Source organism: Plutella xylostella, chromosome 10, assembly GCF_932276165.1.
Source record: "Plutella xylostella chromosome 10, ilPluXylo3.1, whole genome shotgun sequence".
NCBI classification, from domain to species: domain Eukaryota; kingdom Metazoa; phylum Arthropoda; class Insecta; order Lepidoptera; family Plutellidae; genus Plutella; species Plutella xylostella.
Window position 1 is genome coordinate 301,807 of NC_063990.1, and position 22,660 is coordinate 324,466.

General features: G+C 39.1%; 1 protein-coding gene across 1 annotated transcript in view; it reads right to left on the bottom strand.

Annotated features, from left to right (window-relative positions):
- Positions 1 to 1,091: 1,091 nt before the first annotated feature.
- Positions 1,092 to 22,660, bottom strand: part of LOC105384167 (mucin-5AC) — a 32,543-nt gene continuing 10,974 nt past the window's right edge. The window contains exons 2-6 of the mRNA XM_048623450.1: positions 22,553 to 22,626; positions 6,559 to 6,606; positions 6,042 to 6,221; positions 4,665 to 4,856; positions 1,092 to 4,409 (exon numbers count right to left, since the gene is read on the bottom strand). Of these exons, the coding sequence (XP_048479407.1) occupies positions 2,047 to 4,409; positions 4,665 to 4,856; positions 6,042 to 6,221; positions 6,559 to 6,606; positions 22,553 to 22,626 (2,857 nt within the window). The 3' untranslated portion in view covers positions 1,092 to 2,046. The remainder of the gene's footprint in view (positions 4,410 to 4,664; positions 4,857 to 6,041; positions 6,222 to 6,558; positions 6,607 to 22,552; positions 22,627 to 22,660) is intronic.

Sequence of the window (22,660 nt, forward strand, 5' to 3'; positions counted from 1 at the left end):
GAAACTCGAGTGGTACTTAAGTAAGTACATAACCGATGATAGTAGAAATGAGGAAGAACGCGAGAGCTGCATCACCATAATATTTAATATGCATGTTAAGTGCATTTACTTACTGACATTCATAAGGCCACTCACAGGTCACACTCAAACACTTTTAGAAAGAGGCGGTGCTATATTTCTTTTCTTTATCTGCAAATACAGTAGGTACCTAGAGAGAGAGAGTAAAAATCAGCAGCCAGGGGCATAATATTGTGTTCTGAATGAAATATTTATGTAAGATAGATAGATATCTCATGGATGGAGATGATGTCGAGAGTGCGTACACTGTGCGTCAGTGGCGGCACCTGGCGGGGGCGCGGGCACTGGCTGCAACACACGGCACCGGCATGCACCAACATTGCCAAACACCGCATAGCAAATAGCTTCTTCTATTGCACTGTTGCGAAAGCAAAAAACTACGAGCGTCTTAAGTTAGGATATAGTTCAGGAATTTCTTTATGGTACCTGTATACTTGCCAAAAACTAAAGAACGGGAGCTGACATGCAATCGGTAAGTCGTGTCTTAGTTGATCACCGCAGTAGCTTATACAGTTGTTTACCATAGGTACCTACCTCTCTTCTTCTTCAATCCCGCTACTACTCCGAGGAGTCTGGGGCTGACACCAGGCGCTTCCATCCTTACCTAGTTACTACTTATTATTTTACAACTTTCATATCGTTATATACACATACCTATGAAGTATAGCAACTTACCTACCTATGATCTTTATATTTTTATGTAAATTATCTAATAAACCGGATTCAGATACAATTATAGTTAAGAATGATGTCATAGAATTCGAGTCTGATCGAATCGTCGTGAACACGTGCAGGTGGAGGGCAGATCCAGCAGGCTGACCCCACGACGTAATACATACATACATGTTATTATCTATGTATAAGTAAATCACCAGGAAATCTAGCTACTAGCTATCTGTTATTGATGCCATCAAAGTTACTTACCCAAATTCGCCCTACCTGCACAAATTTAGAACGACAGGTTCTGAGGTCGAACAGGGGCCTGAAATTTATTGTGAACAATAAAAACAACATTTCAGTCAGGTTTCTTTTATTTGTAAAAAAAGAAAAACAATATTTCATTTAATTAAATAATAATAATACAATGGAATGAGCACGACGCGCTTCTTGTTCGGGAAAAGTATGTCTCGTCTTCCGGAACAAGATGCAGCGGCGCCCCCCGGGGGCACGGGCGCACGCGGGGGCACGCGGGGGCACGGGGGCACGCGGGGCCGGGGCCGCACGCACTCACACATATAAATAATTACAATATATTTGAGCCATCCTCTCCTCGCTCGCTCCGCCACTGGTGCGGCATCTGTGCGTCTTCAGGCCATCATGCTCATCATGCTAAAACGGATCCCAAACTATCAAATTCGATTTGTACCAAATGTTGCAGCAAAGCTTGGCTTGCTTCTATATTAGTTGATACATGTTTATTCTTATCTGCATCTAAAGGAACTAAAGCTAACGAAAAATCTGCGTCGCTTTTGTCATGTTCTCGTCAATACAGCCTAGTAGTAGTAATGGCAACGTGCCGCGGCTGCCGCGCGAGGCGGCGCCCGCGGCTGGTGTCACGGGTTGACTAGCTTGGTTGCTTGCATCGAGCACTCAACCACAACTCTCACTAAACAAATAAATAACTTAACCACTAACATGAAGAGCTACAGACTAAACATCACGTTCATTAATTTGACACATAGCGTCCTGACGCCAACTACTCACTCGTACATCTATTATAAATAATTTGTCCTGTTAACATGCAGGCGACTGACGTCTACTTACACTCTATGAGCCGCTACGAGAGGCTTCTGAACCCTATCGCGGGATGGGAATTGACAATAATAAGCTAAGTCTTCCGACAGGGTATGGGTATCGTTATGCTAATAGTCTCTACTATATCTTAAATTACAGTTTCAAGAACGAAACTTACATACTCTACAAAATGCTATCGGTTGAGGTTCCATCGATGTGAGGCGCAGTGGCGCTTCACTGCGGCGAGGTGCTGGCGGGGCCGGCGGGGGCGGTGGGGGCCGCGGGGGCGGGCCCCTGCTCTGTGGTGGCGGGCGCCGGGGCGGGCGTGGAGGGCGCGGGGGCGGGGGAGGACGCCGGCGTGGTCGCGTCAGGCGCTGCCGTGGAGGCGGCGGGCGGCGCGCTGGTCTCCTGCGAGCTCGGCGCCTCGTCCGTGGCGGTCTCCGCGGAGGCCGCCGGTGCCGGCGCCACCTCGGTCGCCGCTGGGTCGCTGTTCTTCTTCATGACGACCTTGGTGGGTCGCCGCGCGATGGTCGGCACGTATGACTTCGTTATGATCTCGATATCTTTCCCGGAGGTGTGGTTGTTCTGCCTGTCGTCGGCGGACACGCGGTCGATGAGCGGGCGGCGCGTGGTGGGCTCGGCGCGGCTCGGCGCCGCCGGGTCCGTGATGCTCTCCGCCTCCTCGTCCTCGATCTCCGACACCTTCGACTTCGTTGGGTTTTTACTCTTCATGGGGACTTCGGTAATAGAGTTGATGTTGATGTTATTGTTCCTACTTTTGTATACGGCATTTACAGGGATCAGTTCTTCTGATTCCGAGATGCCGGCGGCGGCGGGGGCGCGCCGGGCGGGGGGCTCGTCCGAGTGGTCGCTCATGGACGCCACGTCGCCGACCAGGTTAATGAGATCTGTCAACACACTGTTTTTATTGGAATGAGATGGATCAATAATAGCTGCGCTCTTTTGACTTGATTCATTGGAAATTTGAATTACTTCAACAGCGTCTGTAGAAGTCTCGGATGACCCCATGGGAGTCAGTAAGAACTCCGTGGTCTCCACGTTGTCTTGTTTTTCCGAGCTTGGACTTCTCGATATCGTTATAGGTTCAGCCTCAGTAGGAATCATTTTAATAGATGTAGGTGCGAGCGTGAGAGCCTCTTCGGTTGATTCGGCTTTATCCTTTTCACTGTCGGCCGTACCCGGTGGATTTTGATCACTAGTCTCTACTGGAAATGAGCTCAATTCTGTTTGTGAAGTTACTTCTGTGGCAATGTTGGACTTAGCGACGTCGTAACTTGTTGTAGATTCCTCAGAAACTTGTGTGGCAGATACTTCGTTCACTAATTTAGCTGTAGAAGTTTCTGTAGCAGGAGCATTGGTGCTTGTTGGTTCAGGATCCGTTTTGACAACATTAACAGTTTCCACCTTTTTATTCGTCTTCTCTTCATCTTTAATAGGTTCATGGGTTGTAGTGATAATAGGTGATGATGTGACTACTGGAGATGGAGTAGTATTTTCATCAATTTCATCTAATTCTCCAGTAATATCATCAGGACCTGAAGAAGGCACACTCAGGATATCAGTGGGTATAGCGGACCTTAGGTTCAACATCGGACTAGACTTAGTCTCCTGCGCCTGCTGGTCGGTGGTTCCCGCTGCTCTGGACGAGGTAGCTTCTGGTTCAATGATAATAGGTTCTGGGGTTTTCGGCGTTTCTGTAGTAGTTTCTGACTTCCCAGTTGATGTCTGTATTTCAGTCATAGTTTCGGATTTTTCCGGTGCAGTCTCCGCTGGAGTTGAAGACATGATTGCCCGTTCTTCAACGTTTGTGGCAGAACTAACCGCAGTAGTCGTGTCGTCCTTGACAACAACAGCATCCGTAGCCGGCACCGCGCTGGACACCAGGCCGATCACATGCTCGTTATGGTCTGTGTCCATATTTTGTTCAGGAGTTATGTCCTCCTCGTGATTCCTAAGGACAGACAAGTCATCCGGGATCGGAGGGAAGGCTGGGTTGTGATCGAAGATCGATGGCTCTTCCTCTTCAACTACCGGAGCTTTGGTCGTGACGCTGGCTGCAGTGCTCGTCGGGGAATAGGTGGTGGACGCCACGCTCGGACTGTTAGACGGATAAATGTCACTACTGGTTCCATCTTGGGTCGACAGACTTATTTTAGACGGATACAAGTCTTCAATAGGTCTCATTATTGTAATACCATTATTGGGCTTGTCGTCAGTTTCAGGCTGAGCTGTGGATATAACAGACACGTGTGTAGAAGACGCTGCACTGTCAAAAATAACAGGTGCTTCAGTTTGTGATCCCACTTCAGTGCTGAGGGGTTTATCTGTGGTGGCTTCTCGTGGAATGAGCGGAGATTTTGAAGACGAAGGATATTCAACGACCTCAACGCTTGGGGAGGGAATAATTTCTTTAATCTTGACTTCAGTGATGACGGGGATCTCCGACACGGGCGTGATCTCCTTGATGGTGATCTCCTGCTTCACCTTCTCCGGGGCTGCGGCCGGGGCGAGCGTGGTGCCGACATCTTCTATTGGCACATTACCAGATGGGACGGCACCAGGTTTCGCTGACACACCTGAAAAAGTTAAAGGAAAGTATAAGTATTATTCTTCTTCTTGTTGGCGTCCTATGACCGTGGGGCAATGGGCAGACACAACGGTTCTCCATCTCTGTCTGTCGACGGCAGCGAACTTCACCTCGGACCACGTCTTTTCTGCGTCCTGCATCTCGGCGTCGATTGGACGGCGCCAGGCGCATAAGTATTATACGATTTAAATTTAAATCCAGGAGTTAAGACAATAAATTGACCAATGATATCTGGCTAACTAACCTCTGAGCGGGCAGTTGTCGTACTCGGGGCAGCAGCGGCCGGGCACGAGGCGCGGGCGGCAGTCGTCCCGCAAGAAGCACGCGATGCGGCGGCACACCACCTCCCCGCCCTGGCAGTAGCACACTCGGCACGGGTCCGCCGGGTCCACCAGCTTCTCGCCGTTGCCGTACACGCGGCCCTCTTGCTCGCATTCTGCAACGAGAATGGGGATCGATTAGTTTTTCTGTAAATTTTGTCTAGACCAGGGATGCACAGACCGCGGCCCGCCGATCGAATACTAGTGGCCCGCCAACAGCAAAAATAATACTCTCGTACATTCGAAAAATATTTGATTCTAAATAGATATGTTCGAAAAGTACTCAATCGTGATTTGAATTGCCTGTGAACAGGCAATTCAAACCACTCCTTGATGACATCGAAAGCGAATATTAAATTAAATTATTTATTGTATTATACAGTAAGTATAGTATGTATTATACTATAAGTCCTGAATTGACACTGGAACGATCTCTTAATTTAATAAGTACATATATTAGTTATTTGAATTTTTCTGACAGAAAAGCAAAGGGATGTCCAAGAACTTAAAAATCCTAATAATGCAGTTAAAAATTATCAACATTCAAAACGACCAAGATTTACGCAACAAATTTCACGAAAGAAAAATGCTGAACTAAAAATACGTACAAAGAGTTGGGTATAAACTCTGCTCTGAAAATGTGCCAGCTTATTTGGTTGTACCTATAATATGTGACTAAACTACTAAATTTTCAATACGAAATCGTCAAAAAATCGAAAACGCCTTGCAAACGAATGTTTGGAAGCAGTTTTACATGAAAATTTAAGCCGAATAAATAAAAAAAAGATTGTAAGCACTATGCCACGCTTCAAAATAAATCAATTATTTTTCAATTTTAACATTATTATCAATTATGTTTTGTCTTTAATTAAGTACCTATAATTCTGGCGGCCCGCCATCAGTTCATGATTTGTCCGAGCGGCCCCTAGTCTTGATAAGTCTGTGCATCCCTGGTCTAGACGGTATAATTCGAGACACTATGGCAAAATATGGGGGGCACAAAAGGAGCCGCCTTGAGTGACGTATCAACTATTCCTATTTCATAAATACGTCCGGTTTACCCCGGGCGGTCACTTAATAAGCCATTGCATGTAACATGATAACCACACTGCACAATCTAATTGGGTGATCCTTTCACCACGGTGTGCGGTGATATCCTCTGAATCTGCTGTAGTGTTTGTACACGCTAAAGAAGAAAAACGCTTGTTATGTAAAAATCCCTCTTATTCGAAAGAGGACCAAGCAGTCTATAGCCGATTCGACTAACTAGCCACCTGCAACAAGCTTCTCATGCTACTAACCGCATTGGTAAGTCGGACAGCAGTGGTCAGGGCGGTGCACGGCCTTGCAACCGGGGCGCGGCGCGCAGGTCTCCCGCTCGCAGGTGACGTCGCCGCCGGCGCAGGCGCAGGTCTCGCACGGGTCTGCTCCCGGGAACGAGTCGCCCGACATGTACACCACGTCGCCCAGCGCGCAGCTGCCTGGAGATAGAGAGTAGGGATTCAATAATAAAATCCGTCAAGATTAATTCAGCAGTAAAATGTGTGTTACAGAGGACTTCAGCTCTTATTTTGTTTTTATTTAAAATCGCAAATTTCGAGTTGATCGCAGTTACTGAAGTAAATAAAGAAGTATAAAATTATTTATTTTTTAAATAGCCTAAATTGTATCCTTTTGCTGGGCAAAGGCCACAACTTATTTGAACGTGGTATAAATTTATACCAATCTCAGGTCCTTTCACTTGGTTACTTGTCCATTTTCAGTGCATAAAAGTATTTACATACGTAGATACATATAATTAAGAATATTAAAATTTACCTTCTTGTAGCCCCTCAGAACTGGTCACATTGGCCTCTGGGATTGGACCTGAAAAGATAAGAGATAATACCGTTTAAAATCTGTTTCAGAAGATAATTGCCCTACATTTAAACCGTAATGACAAGTTATTTCGTGTAAAATTTGATGGTAATGCTATTCCTAGTCTAATCTCCTCCGCCCATTACGTTTGATGGAAGTTCGAGTCTTTAGAGTAATTGGCGCTGAAACTGCGCACCAATTTGTAAACGAATTTTATGAAGCATGTCATTATTGTTTAAACTTTAACAGAGGAAAGATTTTATACAACAATAGGTATTTTGAAGTTTGTTTGTCATCTTGCAAACTCTAAACTTGCAAGAGGGACAGAGCGGGGAGGCCGATTGTTTATTTTCAGGAAAGTTGTTATTGCAATTAATCTCTTTCATCGTGAAAGAGGGGTCGAATGGACTTTCAAACATCGCATAAATTGGTCCCCGTAGAGAATATGGAAAACAGGAGAATGAGTAATGAACCTTGTTTCATGCGCGCACTCTCTTGTTTTATTTCTGTTCGCTTTGCTCCCGAGTGCTGCTTCGCTCCAGGTCGCTCCATGTCGCTTCAGCGCGCTCGCTTCGCTTTTCTTGACTATGATGTATAATTTGTATGTTGCGAGGTTGGCGCTCGATGAAAGGTACTCGTTGGTAATGCTTTTTATTTATGTGTTTGTATTTGATTAATGGTGGCTGTGATGTGAAGCTTCCATTTAGGGGTATATATCTCTAAATGGAAGCTTTTATTTACATAATATATTATTGTTATTTCTACGGTTTTTATATAAAATTATGAAGCTATGTAGGATTTGAAAAAAAAATTATGTGATATTTGTACATAATATGGAGAGTATTGGTGTAAATTTGGGTAAATTGTGATGACGTGCGAGCGAGCCGCGCGTCACTACGTACAAATACTGCACACTTCATTATTAAAATTTGATAAAAATTAACATTTATTTTAGCTAAGTAAATCATTTTTACATATTTTCCAATTGTTTCCTTCTATTTGGAGGGTATTTGCAAATTTTATATTTATTTTTAGGAGAAGTTTTCAATGTATCTACTTAATACCACTCTGATTTCTACATAATAAGTTTTTTATTTTTATTATATGCAATCTGGTGTTTTACTTCTAACTACTTATATAAATCGTTTTGGATAGCCTGTCGTAATTTACTGAAAAACATACTGTAATTTCTCGATGACGTCATGTTAGAAATAGTTTAAATAACATATAGGTATGTTATTTGGACATGGCCAAATAACACCGGAGCTGCAGTGACGACGATCAATATTAAAATACGTCACTCCAGTGTGTTTGATCAATAGTATTGAATATTCTTATTGTGCATTCAAATCATTAAAATCTACATACGTAGGCAGATCGATTATATATACCTATTACCAAAAAAGGTAGTGTATTATTGTTCTCAAATCTCAGATGCGCTAGGACAGGGTGTTGCTATAGCGAGCCGCCCAATTCAGAAGGTTGCTAGGAGACTGGCGAGTCCCCTCACAGACACAAGTCACTGGCTGAATGCGACACGATTCGTGAAGTTCTCTCCCTTATCATTGTTATTTACAGCTGCGAGGGGTTGCGAGCGACGATGCGTTTCGTACTACACGAGAAACTTTTGGGTAAGAAAGTTTTTGCAGATAAACACAACTTAGACGACGAAATGGCGGAGTAATAAAACTTTATTTTGCAATAGATACATTATGAATGAGCATGAGCATCCATTACGATGTAAGTAGGTACAAGGATTATATAGATACGAGTAGACAACATTCCATGGTATTATGGATACGTCAAGCTGATGACGTGTGCAGATGGCACCGGCCACCGGATCACGTTACTGGCACACTCGCGGGTGACTCCCGAGTGTCTCGCCAGGCTGCGGGCCCGCGGGGGACTGCGGGAGCCGCGGGGGGCGGGGCTCACGATACGACCGACACCCGACCCGCGGTGTCCATGTCGCTTCCGCCAGCCAGCGCGACCCGGCTCGTGTAACATACAGCTCTACTATACTCTGAGCAATCATCAATCATATCTATTAGCAATGAAAATATTATTGAAATTACTTAAGTACATGGAAAACGTGGACTGTGGGTTCTATGAAAATGCTACGGCTGTAAATAGTGTGTATACAACTGAAGTTATTGAACATGTGTACCTATGTAATATGAAACTGGCGCACTGATGTCATATTTTCGTAAATTTAAGCAAATTTTATGCAATTATGAAGTTTAATGAATGAAGTGCACATTCATATTATAATTCTTGGTATTATCGAATCATTAAAATTATGAAACAATATTGATGCAGTCTGGCGAGTCTAGTTATTTAATTACGAGACTTTGGGTATCTGGGCAGTTCTTCTTTTTAACCTACATAATGAGTAAAAAATTATCCCAAATTCGAAAAAAAAAACTATAGCTTTTTGGTGAACTCTTATCATTTTTATGATAGCTTCATGTCTATTCTATCGAAAAAGGTGGTTGGCCGCGTAGTTTACCAATTTTTTCAATATTTTAAGGACATAATACGTGGATAAGGCACAAAAAAATACACCTTCGTCACATTATCTTTTATTTTTTTTTAACGAGATAGTCTTCGTCGTTTGAAATGAAACTTTTTTGATACGTTAATAAACAAAATACCATTTTAGAAAACATATGAAGGAATGGATTTTTAGTAATAACAAAATATTTATTAAGTAGTTATTACCACTCTGTCACTATTTCAGCTAAAATGAAGCTTGTTTTTGTTATAAATATTTTTTCGCTGCTAATTACAGTAAAAAATTAACAGCATAGACGTTAACATCAATGACTAAATTTAATATGATTTTTCCAAAGTTGTACTATTTATAACATAACATATAAACGACCAAAAATAAGTTGACTACCAGGAGACACCAATCGTTACAAAGTGGTAAACGATGTGACAGAGTTGTTATTCTATTAAATATTAGGCAGGGTTTTGGAATAAAACAGTTTTATTTAATAAGGATAATTTAGTAACTTACATATAAATCATTATGGTTTCAATTTAGTCAAAGAATTAACTGGAGATATCTTTATAATTAGTATAACTAATTAAAATCACACTTGAGAACCTCTGGAGACTGAAATATCCGTATTTCAGGAACTTAAAGGACAAATTTGTTCCAACTACATAAAATAATGTTTATCTGCACAAATAATATTTTCGACAAACTAAAATTTAAGTAATATAACGAAAAATTACGTAATTTCTTAAAGTTTTAATCAGCCATATTTTGAAAGTACAGAAGTGGCTCTTAAAACTTGAAAAACTATTTTTTTTCCTTTTTTAATTACCTTAGAAGCTGGAAGGACTTTAATGTAATCATCAAACATCCGATAAATCAATCTCCACCATATTAAACAGTCTACCACATTCATCGTCTGTTCTTGAGAATAATAGCACGAAATCACCTTTTTCACTAACGAAACTTTTTATTACTGCAGCGCAAGTGTATTGGACGTTCCTTTCGCTTCGTACTTTAACCAAAACGTGTAGTTTCTCTTCAATTTTTCGTTGTTGAATATCCTCAGGTTGGCGTGTTTAGTAAGAATGTGATAGATTTGTCGTGTGACAGAGGGGTAAAATGTATTGCAAAGTCGAATAGTATTTAAACAGTAACATAAAATGTATTATTCACATGTTGATTGCAAAGTAATCGTTATTACCAATGAGTAAATAACAAAATAATAATTTAAATATATTTTATTTTAACAATTACCTACGTGACGAAGCTGTCGCCGAATAAACACACGCACCTCCTGTCACACTTTGCGGGTGGCCGATACGCGGTGTCTGGATCTCTAAGGGGAAATCTTACCAAGGGGGAAAAGGAGATCTTAAACTCTGATCGATGGCAATAAGGACGAGTGGCTCAAACAAATATTTTAAATGGCAACCTACGTGACAGAGTGTAACTACTAAAACATTGGGTAGTGAGAGACAATTTTTCAACATTTTTTTTTAAATATTTCAGAAATATTTTAAAAATATATATTTTGTTTTACTTAATCAGTAATATCTTCTGGAGTTTAAATAAAATTTTATATTTTATCTCGTCATATATTTTTTTTCTAACATTATGAAATATACGCAGGATGAAGTGGCAGGAGACAGCCAAGATTCGTATGAAATACACCTCTGTCACGCGGATTTACTACTCTGTAACGTAATTTTAAATACAAAAATATAAATTTATATTTTTGTAAACGTTCACAGCCGTTTTGTTTTTAGTACAATGCACGTTGAAATATAAATAAATAAATAAATATTTGTAAAACTCATGATATTTTCCTCACAACTGGTGGAGACACAGTTATGTAGGTTAAAAAGAAGAACTGCCCATCTGCCTTCCTCACATAGTTGAACTTCAATTTACACAGGGAAGGCTGTACAGTGTACACTCCTCGTTCGTTTTACTGTTTGGACATTATCTATTGTATACTTTTTCAGAACTCTTTCGGCAGCGCATCAGGTAAAAGCCTTAAATACATGCCCGGGTTCATGTCCCGGCGACCTCGCCCTCGCCCTCGCCCGCTTTCATGATCATGACTTCATGACTCACCACTCCATTAGAAGCAATAACTAGCTAGATAGATAAAGCCATTAGTCTAGAATACAATAGACTTCCATAAATTATAAATATAACATCTAGGGCAATACCGTTTGTTGACATTGATTGTTCGGTAGGTATACCTACTTCGGTAATAAAACTCATTGAAAGTGGTAACAAAGTAAGGTGTGAAGAAAAATAATCAGAGCAGGCTCCTGCGCTCCACTCTACTCACTTCAGCATTCATGACATTACACTAAATTAAATAATCTCGCTTTCTTTTGGTTCCTTCCTAGCGATATTTATTCATAGCCTCAAATATTTCATGAGTAACTACGTAAAACGTAAGGCAAATAGAGCCTGAAAATACCGTCCTGACAGAACTCTCTCCCTATTCTATTCTATTCTATTCTATTCTCTGTGGAGGAGTAAGTACCTGCACCTGGCTCTCTCGAGTGGGACCTTTGTGCATATCCCCAAGGTCTAAGGAACTCTCTCCCATACTGTAACACTTTTATTTATACCGCAGGAAATATATTTTTTTGGCAGGTAGATGGAAACATAATAATATAATATGTAGAATTAGATAGGTAGGTACTTGATTGCATTCTTCAGTAAAGGCTTTACTTACTGAATATTTGAAATGAATGAGCACTCGAATCTGAGAGGAATGGAATAACGGAGACTGATCATTTATTCAGGTGCCCTGTAACATTATCAAGCCATATACGAGTACTTCACGAAATGTTTTGTTTTTTGTACTAAACGTTTAGGTCATCTGAGTTATTGACAGCCTGATTATGCCTCCATCTACAAATATGAACAATCCCCAGGTTCCCCAGCCTCGACTAGCAGTTGGGCTCTAAGTCTACTTATCTAGAATCTAGGTTAATGAGACAACTATTGTCTTGACTAAGCACTTCATTGGTAATTATGTTGTTATACTTAAGTTCGATTAAAACGTCGGTGTCGGCAAGGAAAAACATAATAAGTACTCAGAAGAAAACCATAATTTACCTACAAAATTGAATGGGTTTTGTTTACCAACGAACTAATCGCAACGTACCTAATTTTTAGGGGCTTAACACCGAACTGTCAACATTAATTTCCGTGTTAGACCCATCTCACCTTAATGCTCTGACAAAGCAACCTAAATAACTCAACCAAATGGACCCTTCACCCCTCGTACCCCGGAGCACGAAGATAAAGGAGTTCTTATTGAGAGCTTGATAACATTTCTTTGTGCGCGCTCCACCGCTGCGTCCTAATGAAGTAATCTTCCCGAGATCTCATCATCGCAGCGATAGGCGCGGTTCTTACATTATTGTGGCTAAACAATAGACTGTGGGACTCTTCGAAGACTCTTCAAAACGTTAATTCGGTCGCGCTCTGACTTCAGTTAAATGTTTATATTTTTCTTGTAGTATGGTAATGTGGATGGGCAGCCTTGTTCACTGATATTACGGAGATGTATGTGCTGGAATATTACCCTGTGAGCTAGCGCTCGGCATGCAGATTTTATGTATGAAATTTTATATAAATCTGCTCATCAGGGGAGTTGCAAATTTATACTGAACTCGGTCCTTTGACACAAGCCGCACAAGCCTTTCTAACATCGTTGACCAATATGGTAGCTGTAATTTAAGCTGAAAATGAATACCAAGTACTGGATCATACTATAGAGTAAGTATGAAAGGAACGCGAGAGCTAATTTGAAGGAATTCGAATTATGTAGAATTTGGTAAAAACCTGCACTATACTTGATTTTCAAAAGGAATCACTTTTGTCTTTAGTCACTGCATCTCGCGTAAACGGACTGATTTAAAAAAAACTGTTATTTTATATTTATTTTATTTTATGTGGCACACACAACAGTATTACAGACATTAACAATATAACATAAAGTAAATTACATAAATTCTAGTCTAGTCGTAACATCAAAACAATTTTTGCCTTAAGTCTAAAATATGTTGCATGGAAAATTTGAATTTAAAAAATTGCGATACTCAACAAAAAAATACTTGTTTGTCTATATATTTCATAAATTCGCTTGAATTGAAACTTCTCATTCTCATACGAGACTTCCACCATGAAATGAGAAGTAAACCTCTCTACCAAACCTAATTGCGTATAAAATCAAGTAAATCCAATTAGCTTTCTGTATTATTTAGCTGGAAGCCTTCTTCTGGCGGGCGCGGTTCGTTAGAGGAAAGCTCTCCATTACGCGAGCTTTAATTAAAACATACGTGTGCGAGACACGCGGGCGGGCGGCGTGGCGGCGGCGTGGTGGCGGCGTGGGCGGGCGGCGCAGCGTGGGCGGGCGGGCGGCTCCAGAGGTAAGTTGCGTTTAGGAATTGGGGCTTTGGGAAACTGAATACTGTTACAGGATACAGAATCAGGGTTTCACATTTAATTATACAAGCCGAAAACCTTTCTGTTGTATCGCGTTTAGATATAAGCTTAGGAAACTGTGTTCTGAGTGAGAAAGTAAAAGTAACAAACAATAGAATCATAATAATTATGATCAATAATTGTTTAAACCGTCGTTTATCGCTAATTTCCTATTTAATAACTTAATCTTTATCAAACTAAATAGCTTCTTCTTCTATCGTGTAAATGCACTAAGCTAACTTCCTCCAGTTTATACTTAGTACTTTCGGTACTAACTAAATAGCTACCTAAGTAGGTATTTTTTAATTAGTTTTTTTATGATATATACGATAAATGGTGGTGTATTATAGAGATCAAACAATAAATTAATATTTATTCGTATTAGCTTCTCGAGGCCAATTTCAATAAGGGTCAGCAATAGGCAATCGAGGGTTGGCATTGTCATAGAATTATGTAGTAAATGATGCTCTACAGCCTTGAAAAAAATCACACAGGTAGCCGAAGAGTCTAGCTAGGTGCTGAATCATTCGAATTTAAGTAAATGCTTATGGATAACTGTAAATTAATTACGAAAAACCAGTAAATCACACTCCCGTATTGTAACAACTGTGTCGTAATTATCAAGAATTTTCATATGATTCTTATCAAATTATAAAGATAAATGCTTGGACTAGGCGCTAAATACCTTGTTTTTTAATAAACACACACCTATTTTGTATAAATTAATCCCAAACTTGAGCAATTTTTTTCCCTCAAATCTTCATACAAATATCTATGGCGGCTTTCTGTGTTATAAAATCATAAACACAAGCGACGTTTGACTCAGTCGGCCGGTGGCCTCCAAAGAAGGGTCACGACGGTTTAGGCGGCACTGACAGCTCGCGATCTAATTGTGTACAGATACAAAATCACTGCACATTGGTTGTCATTGCACTTTTTCAACTTTTATGACACCAACATAATTTGATTTGAAATTGAGGACGCATAATTCTTATACTATATTCAATAAATTAAATGATAATGTTTTTTATTAGTTAAGTCCATGGTACTTCTTGATTAAATTATAATTATTAATGCCTAACTAAAACTAACTAATATAAAATTAAAATTAAACTAAAAAGAAGATGCTGGCCAGATCGCTGCCACTGTCGGGTAGGGTACCCAAGACGCTGGCCGCGTTACCCCGCTATATAGCGATGCTTAGCCTTTGTGATAAGTAAGTGCCAGCCCTAGGGTCCCTTGAGACTTCTATTAGTCTGCTGCTGATGTCTTTAAAAAGCTGACGTGCCTCCGGTCCCCACGGCCCTGGGATGAGGAGCAGGAATATAGTGAATGGATCTAAGTGATGACAATACGTAGGAAGATTAGGTTAGGATTCAAAAACACAGTCTCACCATGAGAGGCATGGTCTCGTGAGGATCTGATGAGGGCAGTAACACGGAGGTGACTGAATTTTATTTCAAAGATTTAATAGCTAAAAGCATCGAGTTTGGGCTATTAAGTATGTTTTTCAGAGAGAGAGGAAGAGATTTTATTTTTCCTCTGGATGTGTTAGGTTTACTGGGTTTACTAAGTTCATTCTGTTAATGGCATCAAGTTGTTATGTGTTCATAAGTAATAATTATTTATATTTTTTATTATTATATTTATTTTAACAAAATGCTGTTGGTTCTCCCCGAAAATGTAAAAATAAAAATAAATTCGTAACGTAAAATTGTCAATGACGGAATTTCTTCTATAGACAGTAGCCACAAAAAAACAAACGATAGATGGCGTGATTTGAAGATAAAGATACATTTATTCGACACATAGACAGCAACAACAAAAAAAATACAGATTTAAAGAAAAGAAACATATACTTATACAATACAACAAAGAAAAAAAAGGATACACATCAAAATAACTGGAAAAAATATAAGCCCCAATTTACTTGTGTGGGACAGGGAGTACCATAATATTTTTTTTGGGGTACTCCCCATCTATGCGAAATATCAGCTTGATATCTTTACCCGTTTCTGAGAAAAAGGGCGGTGACAGACAGTCAGTCAGACAGACGGACAACAAAGAGATCCTATAACGGTTGCTTTTTTTCTTTTGACGTTCGAAACCCTAAAATTAAGTAAAAATATTATGCTGCTACCAAAAAATGTACTTACAGGTATTGAAAAAGCGGTATATAGTACTAAACAAATTATAAACAAACAAAAAACCCGACTGCACGCTAAAAAGATGAAAACAAGTCCCAATGTTAATGGAAAGTATCGTAGGTGGGGACCAGCAGAGGGTTCACCATTTAGCTGAATGTTACTTAGAAAACGGCCTTGAGTGGCGGTCAAGTTGGTCCCCACCTGCGATACTTTCCATTAACATTGGGACTTGTTTTCATGTTTTTAGCGTACAGTCGGGTTTTTCGTTTGTTTATAATTGTATTTTTTTATTTGTAACTTTTTAGTTGTTTTTATTTTATGAAATTTTACGTCAGTAGTTCATGATCATTTTTAATTTCAATAATTTTGGTGTTGTTATTTAAATACCTTCAATATGCATATTTTTGTAATGTGAAAATCAAGCCCTTTCATTTTCTACCTTACACGGCAAAGTTGAATTATTATTTTTTCGATCATCACGTTATGTCCTCTAGAGGGCGCTATGTACATTTAAATGGAACGTCACATAGCCTATAACCATCGCGCCATCAATACGCTTCTAACAATACCTCATACATCAAAATCTATCAAGCCGTTTAGGCTACAGGAGGGAACAAAGAAACAGACAAACATACATACAATCAAAAAACATTACCCTCCTCCTTCGGCAGTCGGGTAAAAACGAGTAAGACAGGGGGTCATTCTGAACTGTTGCTCTACGAGTTTTGGAAATTAACAAAAAAAAACCTTTTTCATAGAAACTGTTTAAAATATACTTAGTATATGGAAGAGCGGGGTACCCTGGCACAGGTACTTTATACTTAAAAGGATACCCCATCAACTATTGTAACTAGTATGTAAGTTTACGAAATAAAATATTTTGTATTTTGAATTTTTGAATTTTGAATTTTTTTAGAAACTTTGTTGGACATGTGACTTTTTACCATGGAAAATGATTTTTTTTCGCGAATTTGCAAATCTCTTAGATCAAAAGTTGTTCAGAATGACCCCTTGAGTCATCCCCTTTTGGCTTAGTATAGCCCTTTTGCGACACTATGTATTTACTTTGCTTTGTCGTCGGGGTTCAGTTGGCTGGAGGATGCCCGAAACTTATTATCTACACTTTAATACTTGTAGTTACCTTTCTACAAGTAAATACCACATTTATTTGAGAAAGCTAATCGGGTTCCGAGTATAGAGTAAAGTGGCACCCTTATTAATTTCTACTCTTTCCTGGTGCCTACCAGTGTAAGTAAGAATTATACTTACCTACTTACCCTAAAATCACCCAAAATGTACTTGAACATAATTGTCAATAAAGTTGGCGAGTAAAAGTTTATCGACCCACTGTGCAAACTTACATGTGTGCGTGTCACTGCGTGTGCTGTGTGAAGAGCATTGAAAACCCAAAATTGGCGCGGCACGTCACCCTGTACGGGCCCTTAAAAATGTCCAATATTTCATGGAAGTCACAGTTCTTTGTAGTAGTGATGGTTCAAGTGATGACAGGAGTAGTTAGTTACAGACTGTCACGGGCGCGGTCGATACCCTCGGCCTCGCGCCCCCGGCCTACCTCTATTGATGTTGATATAGCAATAGTACCGACAGCAATAGTACGTCATCCATCACGCAATATGCCTGTGCAGCGAGCATAGGATTCGATACTATTTTCGAATCTACACGAAGGGTCACTTTTACCAAACGCTAAACGTATTGAAATCAAATTTTAAATACATTTTGTACTAACTGACAGACGCATGACAGGCTACTAAATACGTTTAGCGTTTGGTGAAATTCCACCTAACATAATGGAAAAAACCAATGTCACTTTTGGAACTAACTTTGCCTTACATTTTGAAATTGACAGTTGACGATACGCAACGTTAACGGAGGATCGAAACTTGTGCTCACGACTCTGTTCCGGGTATCCATTACCGATACCCTGTGGGAGCATCGACACTGGACCTAGGGCACAGCGCTATTTCAACAAGCACATTATTACCAATATTGTAGATAATTATAATTACATTTTACACATAGTATTATTAACTTGGTTTTGTTGATGTAGGTAAGTAATACAATATGAGTAGCTCAAATTGAATTTTGATATAAAATTAGGTGTCAACCTATAATTATTTGCATATTAACCTTCGGTCGCATACCGAAGATGTGTCATGTGATGTAATATCGGGGTTTTTCAATCTTAGCCAATACTTAGATAAAAAAATGCGGAAAACAAATAACAAATATTCCCCACGACTGATGGCTTTCCTGTCCGTCCACATGACGCAGATAATTTTCATCATAATAAATAAGTAGGTAAATATACTACAATCGGTGCTCAAATTCCCGCTGATCAAATTCATTTTAAGACAAAAGTTTTCCTTCGTTTTGTTAAAGCGGAGAGCTTTTATTTCGAAGCTGTTTACTCTGGTGCTTTTGTCCGTCGCTGCGCCATTTAATGAAAACATTCTTAATTAACCTTTCAGTGCGTTATTACAGGAGCTGTTACTTCCACTTGTTAACACAGATGTTATTTTCTCTACGAATCTTTTTCGCGAACTTTGTAGGTTTAGTCTTTGTTTTCTGCAGGCTTCGTAGTAATAGCAAGTATAGAAAGTTAATCCTGAGTCTGACAATAATGAGGTTCAATTACAGGCCGGCGGGGGCCGCGGGGGCCGCGGGGGTGCGGGGGACGCGGGGGGCGCGGGGGCCTGCGGGACGGCATTCCGCACGTGACTCAGCGCGCGCGCCGGAGGCCGCAGAGCATGTAGCTGTCACGAGGACCTACAGGTTGTTCTCACTGTGCAGCGATCACAGGATTCGATACTATTTTCGATACAACACTAACATACAGTTGCCCGAGCACAGGATTCGAAACCTCCGTTTACGTTGCGTATCGTCAAATGTCACTGTCAAAATGTAAGGCAAATTTGTTAGTTCCAAAAGTGGCATTTGTTTTTTCCATGTTAGGTGGAATTTCACCAAACGCTAAACGTATTTAGTAGCCTGTCATACGTCTGTCAGTTAGTACAAAATGTATTTAAAATTTGATTTGAATACGTTTAGCGTTTGGTAAAAGCGACCCTTCGTGTAGATTCGAAAATAGTATCGAATCCTATGCTCGCGCCTCAGTAAAATAACAGTATCGTCAACTGTCACTGTCAAAATGTAAGGTAAATGTGTCAGTTCCATATGTGACATTTTTTTTTTCCATATGTTTGTGTAGATTCGAAAATAGTATCGATTCCTGTGATAGCGCCTCTGTTCGAGCAGTGATAAGTAAACGATAATGTTTATAATTTATAAATAAAGTGTATAGGTACTTAAAAACGGTATCTACCTACTTCAATATATGTATAATATTAATATTAATATACTTAATTATTTATAATTATACTGATGCGTTGGATGGAATAATAAATAATAATAATTTAATGAAATATGAGTGGCAGCTACATACAGCGCGGCGGCCGCGACGACCGTTCGTCTTGAGTGCGCGAGGTATGCGATATCTGTCGATATGGATCTACGCACGTGGCGCTCCGGACCGTGCACTGTTATCATTTATTTATAGGTATGTCTTCTAAAAGTATTTTTTAAATACCCAATTAACCCATTACATTTGAATTGATGTGAAATGTGAAGCTATAAAAGCCTCCGGAAGCAATATTTTAGCTACCCAACTGTATATACTATAACGTTATTGGTGATGGATAGATTCCATGCGTACAATAACTGAAAGTGTAAAAGAAAAGCGATCGAATTTCGCGACATATTTAACAATGGCACCGAATTAACATAAAATCGAAAGTAACAGCTGAGCCTGCGCGCGCGCATCCAAATGGTTTGTTTTATTGTTGTCTGCGCAGGCCCGGTGGTGCCCAGGCACAGGACTATTATCGGTCTTAGTACTTAGATGAGTTTAATTGATTACTTATGTGCAAAAGAACATTTAATCTGCCCTCAGCATGCAATGTTCCGTTTGAAACTTATATTGTTTAAAAACATGTATAACTAAAAATATACTTAATATTAAACTACGTAAGATAGATTTTCTATTATTAGATTATTTTATTATTCTATTATTATATTAGTAACGCAGCAGGCAGTTTTCTTTATAAAAAATAAGCTGATTAATCTTATCACCATGTGAAATTATTAGGTGAATGCGCTTGTAAGAATCAGCATTTTATCTATTCGTTTCGTCATGGTACATACATATTTAAGTACTTAGAATACACAGCTAAATAATTGGGTTAATTTGTTAAAATACCAGCATATACATATTTCAGTATTTATGCACAATCTGAAATCTGCTAACAGCGACATGAATTTGCAACGCATTCCATTTCGCAGACTCGGGTTTTCCCGATAAAATATTATGATGCAATATTATTCATAAATGATTATACACAACACACCACACTACAAAAACAACTTAATAACACCGAGTTCAAGAAGGTCAACTCACGAGCCGTTATGTTAGAACCTTATTTAACTGACCAAGTGACCCATGAACTTAGCCTCACACCAGAATACTAGGCAGTCTAGAATCTAGATAGCGGTAGCCTAGGCTAGGCCATTATACTGACGTCTAGAAAGTAAAGTAACTGAATTCTACGAGTATGTGCAGTTATGTCGGTCAAAGTCGAAGTAAAACCAAATTATTTTAATTAAAATCTTAACCCACCTACCTTTTTAAATAAATTACTTATAGAATTTATAATTTCACGCAAGTTTAAGTAAGATAATAATACTTAACATACCTACCTACTGAAAATATTAAAATAAATTTCAAACAACACAACATACATTAAGCTAATTATATTAAGTGTTTTTTATACATATATACTCATTATTATGTATATTACCAACTATCACAATATACTAGACACTAAAACATATAACACTAATAAAATTTCATTAATGACATTACTTCCTGCATTCAACATTGTAAATTTTCTCTCTATGCCGATGATCTTAAAATTTATAGAACAGTTAATTCCGTAAACGATATAAATCTAATTCAACAAGACATAAATAGGATACAAATCTGGTGTGACAGAAACAAAATGTGTCTCAATATAAATAAATGTTACTTTATAAAAACCAAAAAGAAAAACCCTTTAGTATCATTGTATAAAATTGCAAACCAAAATATTAGTCAAGTTCTGGAAATAAAAGATTTAGGCGTTATACTTGATAGCCAACTAAATTTTAAAAGTCATATAGACAGTGTCACTAAAAGAGCGGCTCAGATGCTTGGCTTTCTAAAGCGTACTAAAGCGTAATACAAGGGGATTTAGTAATAAAACGAAAATCCTTTTGTATAACGCTTTGGTTAGGAGTATATTGGAGTTCGCAAGCGTGGTGTGGAACCCGCACTACGCCGTGCACTCGCAGCGCCTCGAGGGCATCCAGCGCGTCTTCACCCGCCACCTCGCCTTCATCAGCCCCGGCATCTCACACCGGTGTCCGTACGAACAGCGGTTGACATATTTCAATATGATTTCTTTACGGCATCGACGGATTCAGCATGATCTCATGTTCTTATATAATGTTGTTAATAATAAAATATACTCTACTAATATCTCCAGTAAAATCAAAATATCAGTCCCATTTAATTACCCGCGTAAACGTATAACCAATTTATTTCACTCAAACCATTCCAGAACCAACCTCGGTGTACACGCTCCACTCAATAGAATGTGCAATGAATTCAACACTATAAATAGTAAATTTGACAATTTGGATATTTTTTCGGATAGTCTTGCAGTTTTTAGAAATAAGGTACTTAGTGCGATCTCTAACTAATAATGTATAACATATTAGTGTTAAGAAGTTGTTTTTGTTTTTATAGTTTAAATAAGTTTATATATCTGTTTTAATGTCAGAATTTTTTAAGAATGTGAGTTAAAGTTTTATTTTTCTTTTTTGTAATACTAAACTGTATTTTTAATTATGATTATTTCTATGTTTTGTTATGTGCCTAGCAAGTGTTGAGCATGTCTGTAATTGGTACATGTTATTGATAAGTACCTCTCTAACCTTTCTTTTATAAGTGTATTGTAACATGTACTGTTGATGTGCCTTATATAAATAAATAAATAAATAAATAAAAGCTTTAAGCTTTTACGACCCATTTCAGGATAATTAGGTCATTAATTATTCTCTGCTAAGTCTCTCGGGAAAATGTCTAGAGTCTAGTGCTGGTGACTGAGTCAGTTGTAACTATGTGGGTACTTGTTGTAACTAAGTCTCTGTTAGATAATTATAAGATAAGTGAATGTGGAGTGGCTTAGCTTTTAGCGTCAGCGCACACCAAGAGCAGAGCAGAGCAGAGCATATTGTGAAATCATTGAAAAATTCATCTTATGATAATTCCATACATTTCAAAATTGAATACACGTCCCAACTTGATGCTCGACCATGCTCGAGCTTTCTAGTAAATGTTCGAGTATGCGTTCTACATGCAATCAAAAGTTTGCTCGACCATGCGCGAGCATTTTGCAGTTCGGTGTGCGCTGACGCTACGTAGGTACTCGTATTTACAGTGCGGTACGACGCCGCTGCTGGTGTAACTTTATGCTTAGACTTCAGATTAGGTCACCTATATTAGACTTGAGTACATCTGGTATAATCTGGTATGGTGGTTTGTTGACTATAAATAACTTGTACTTACATTGTATGTCGTCCTAAGATTAATAGAAAAAGTGCTTTAAGTATAAGATGTTGTTACAATTGAAATCCAAACCTAAACCGAAAAATCTAAACCGAAAATTGTTATCTAGGAAATAGGTCTAAGTAGTATAATTGTACTCACTGGCACAGCACAAGCCGAGGAGACTGAGGACTGCGAGCAGGGTCGCGGGCCGCGCCGCGCTCGCGCCGCACCGCCTGGAACAACACATTTACTATATAAATATAGGTA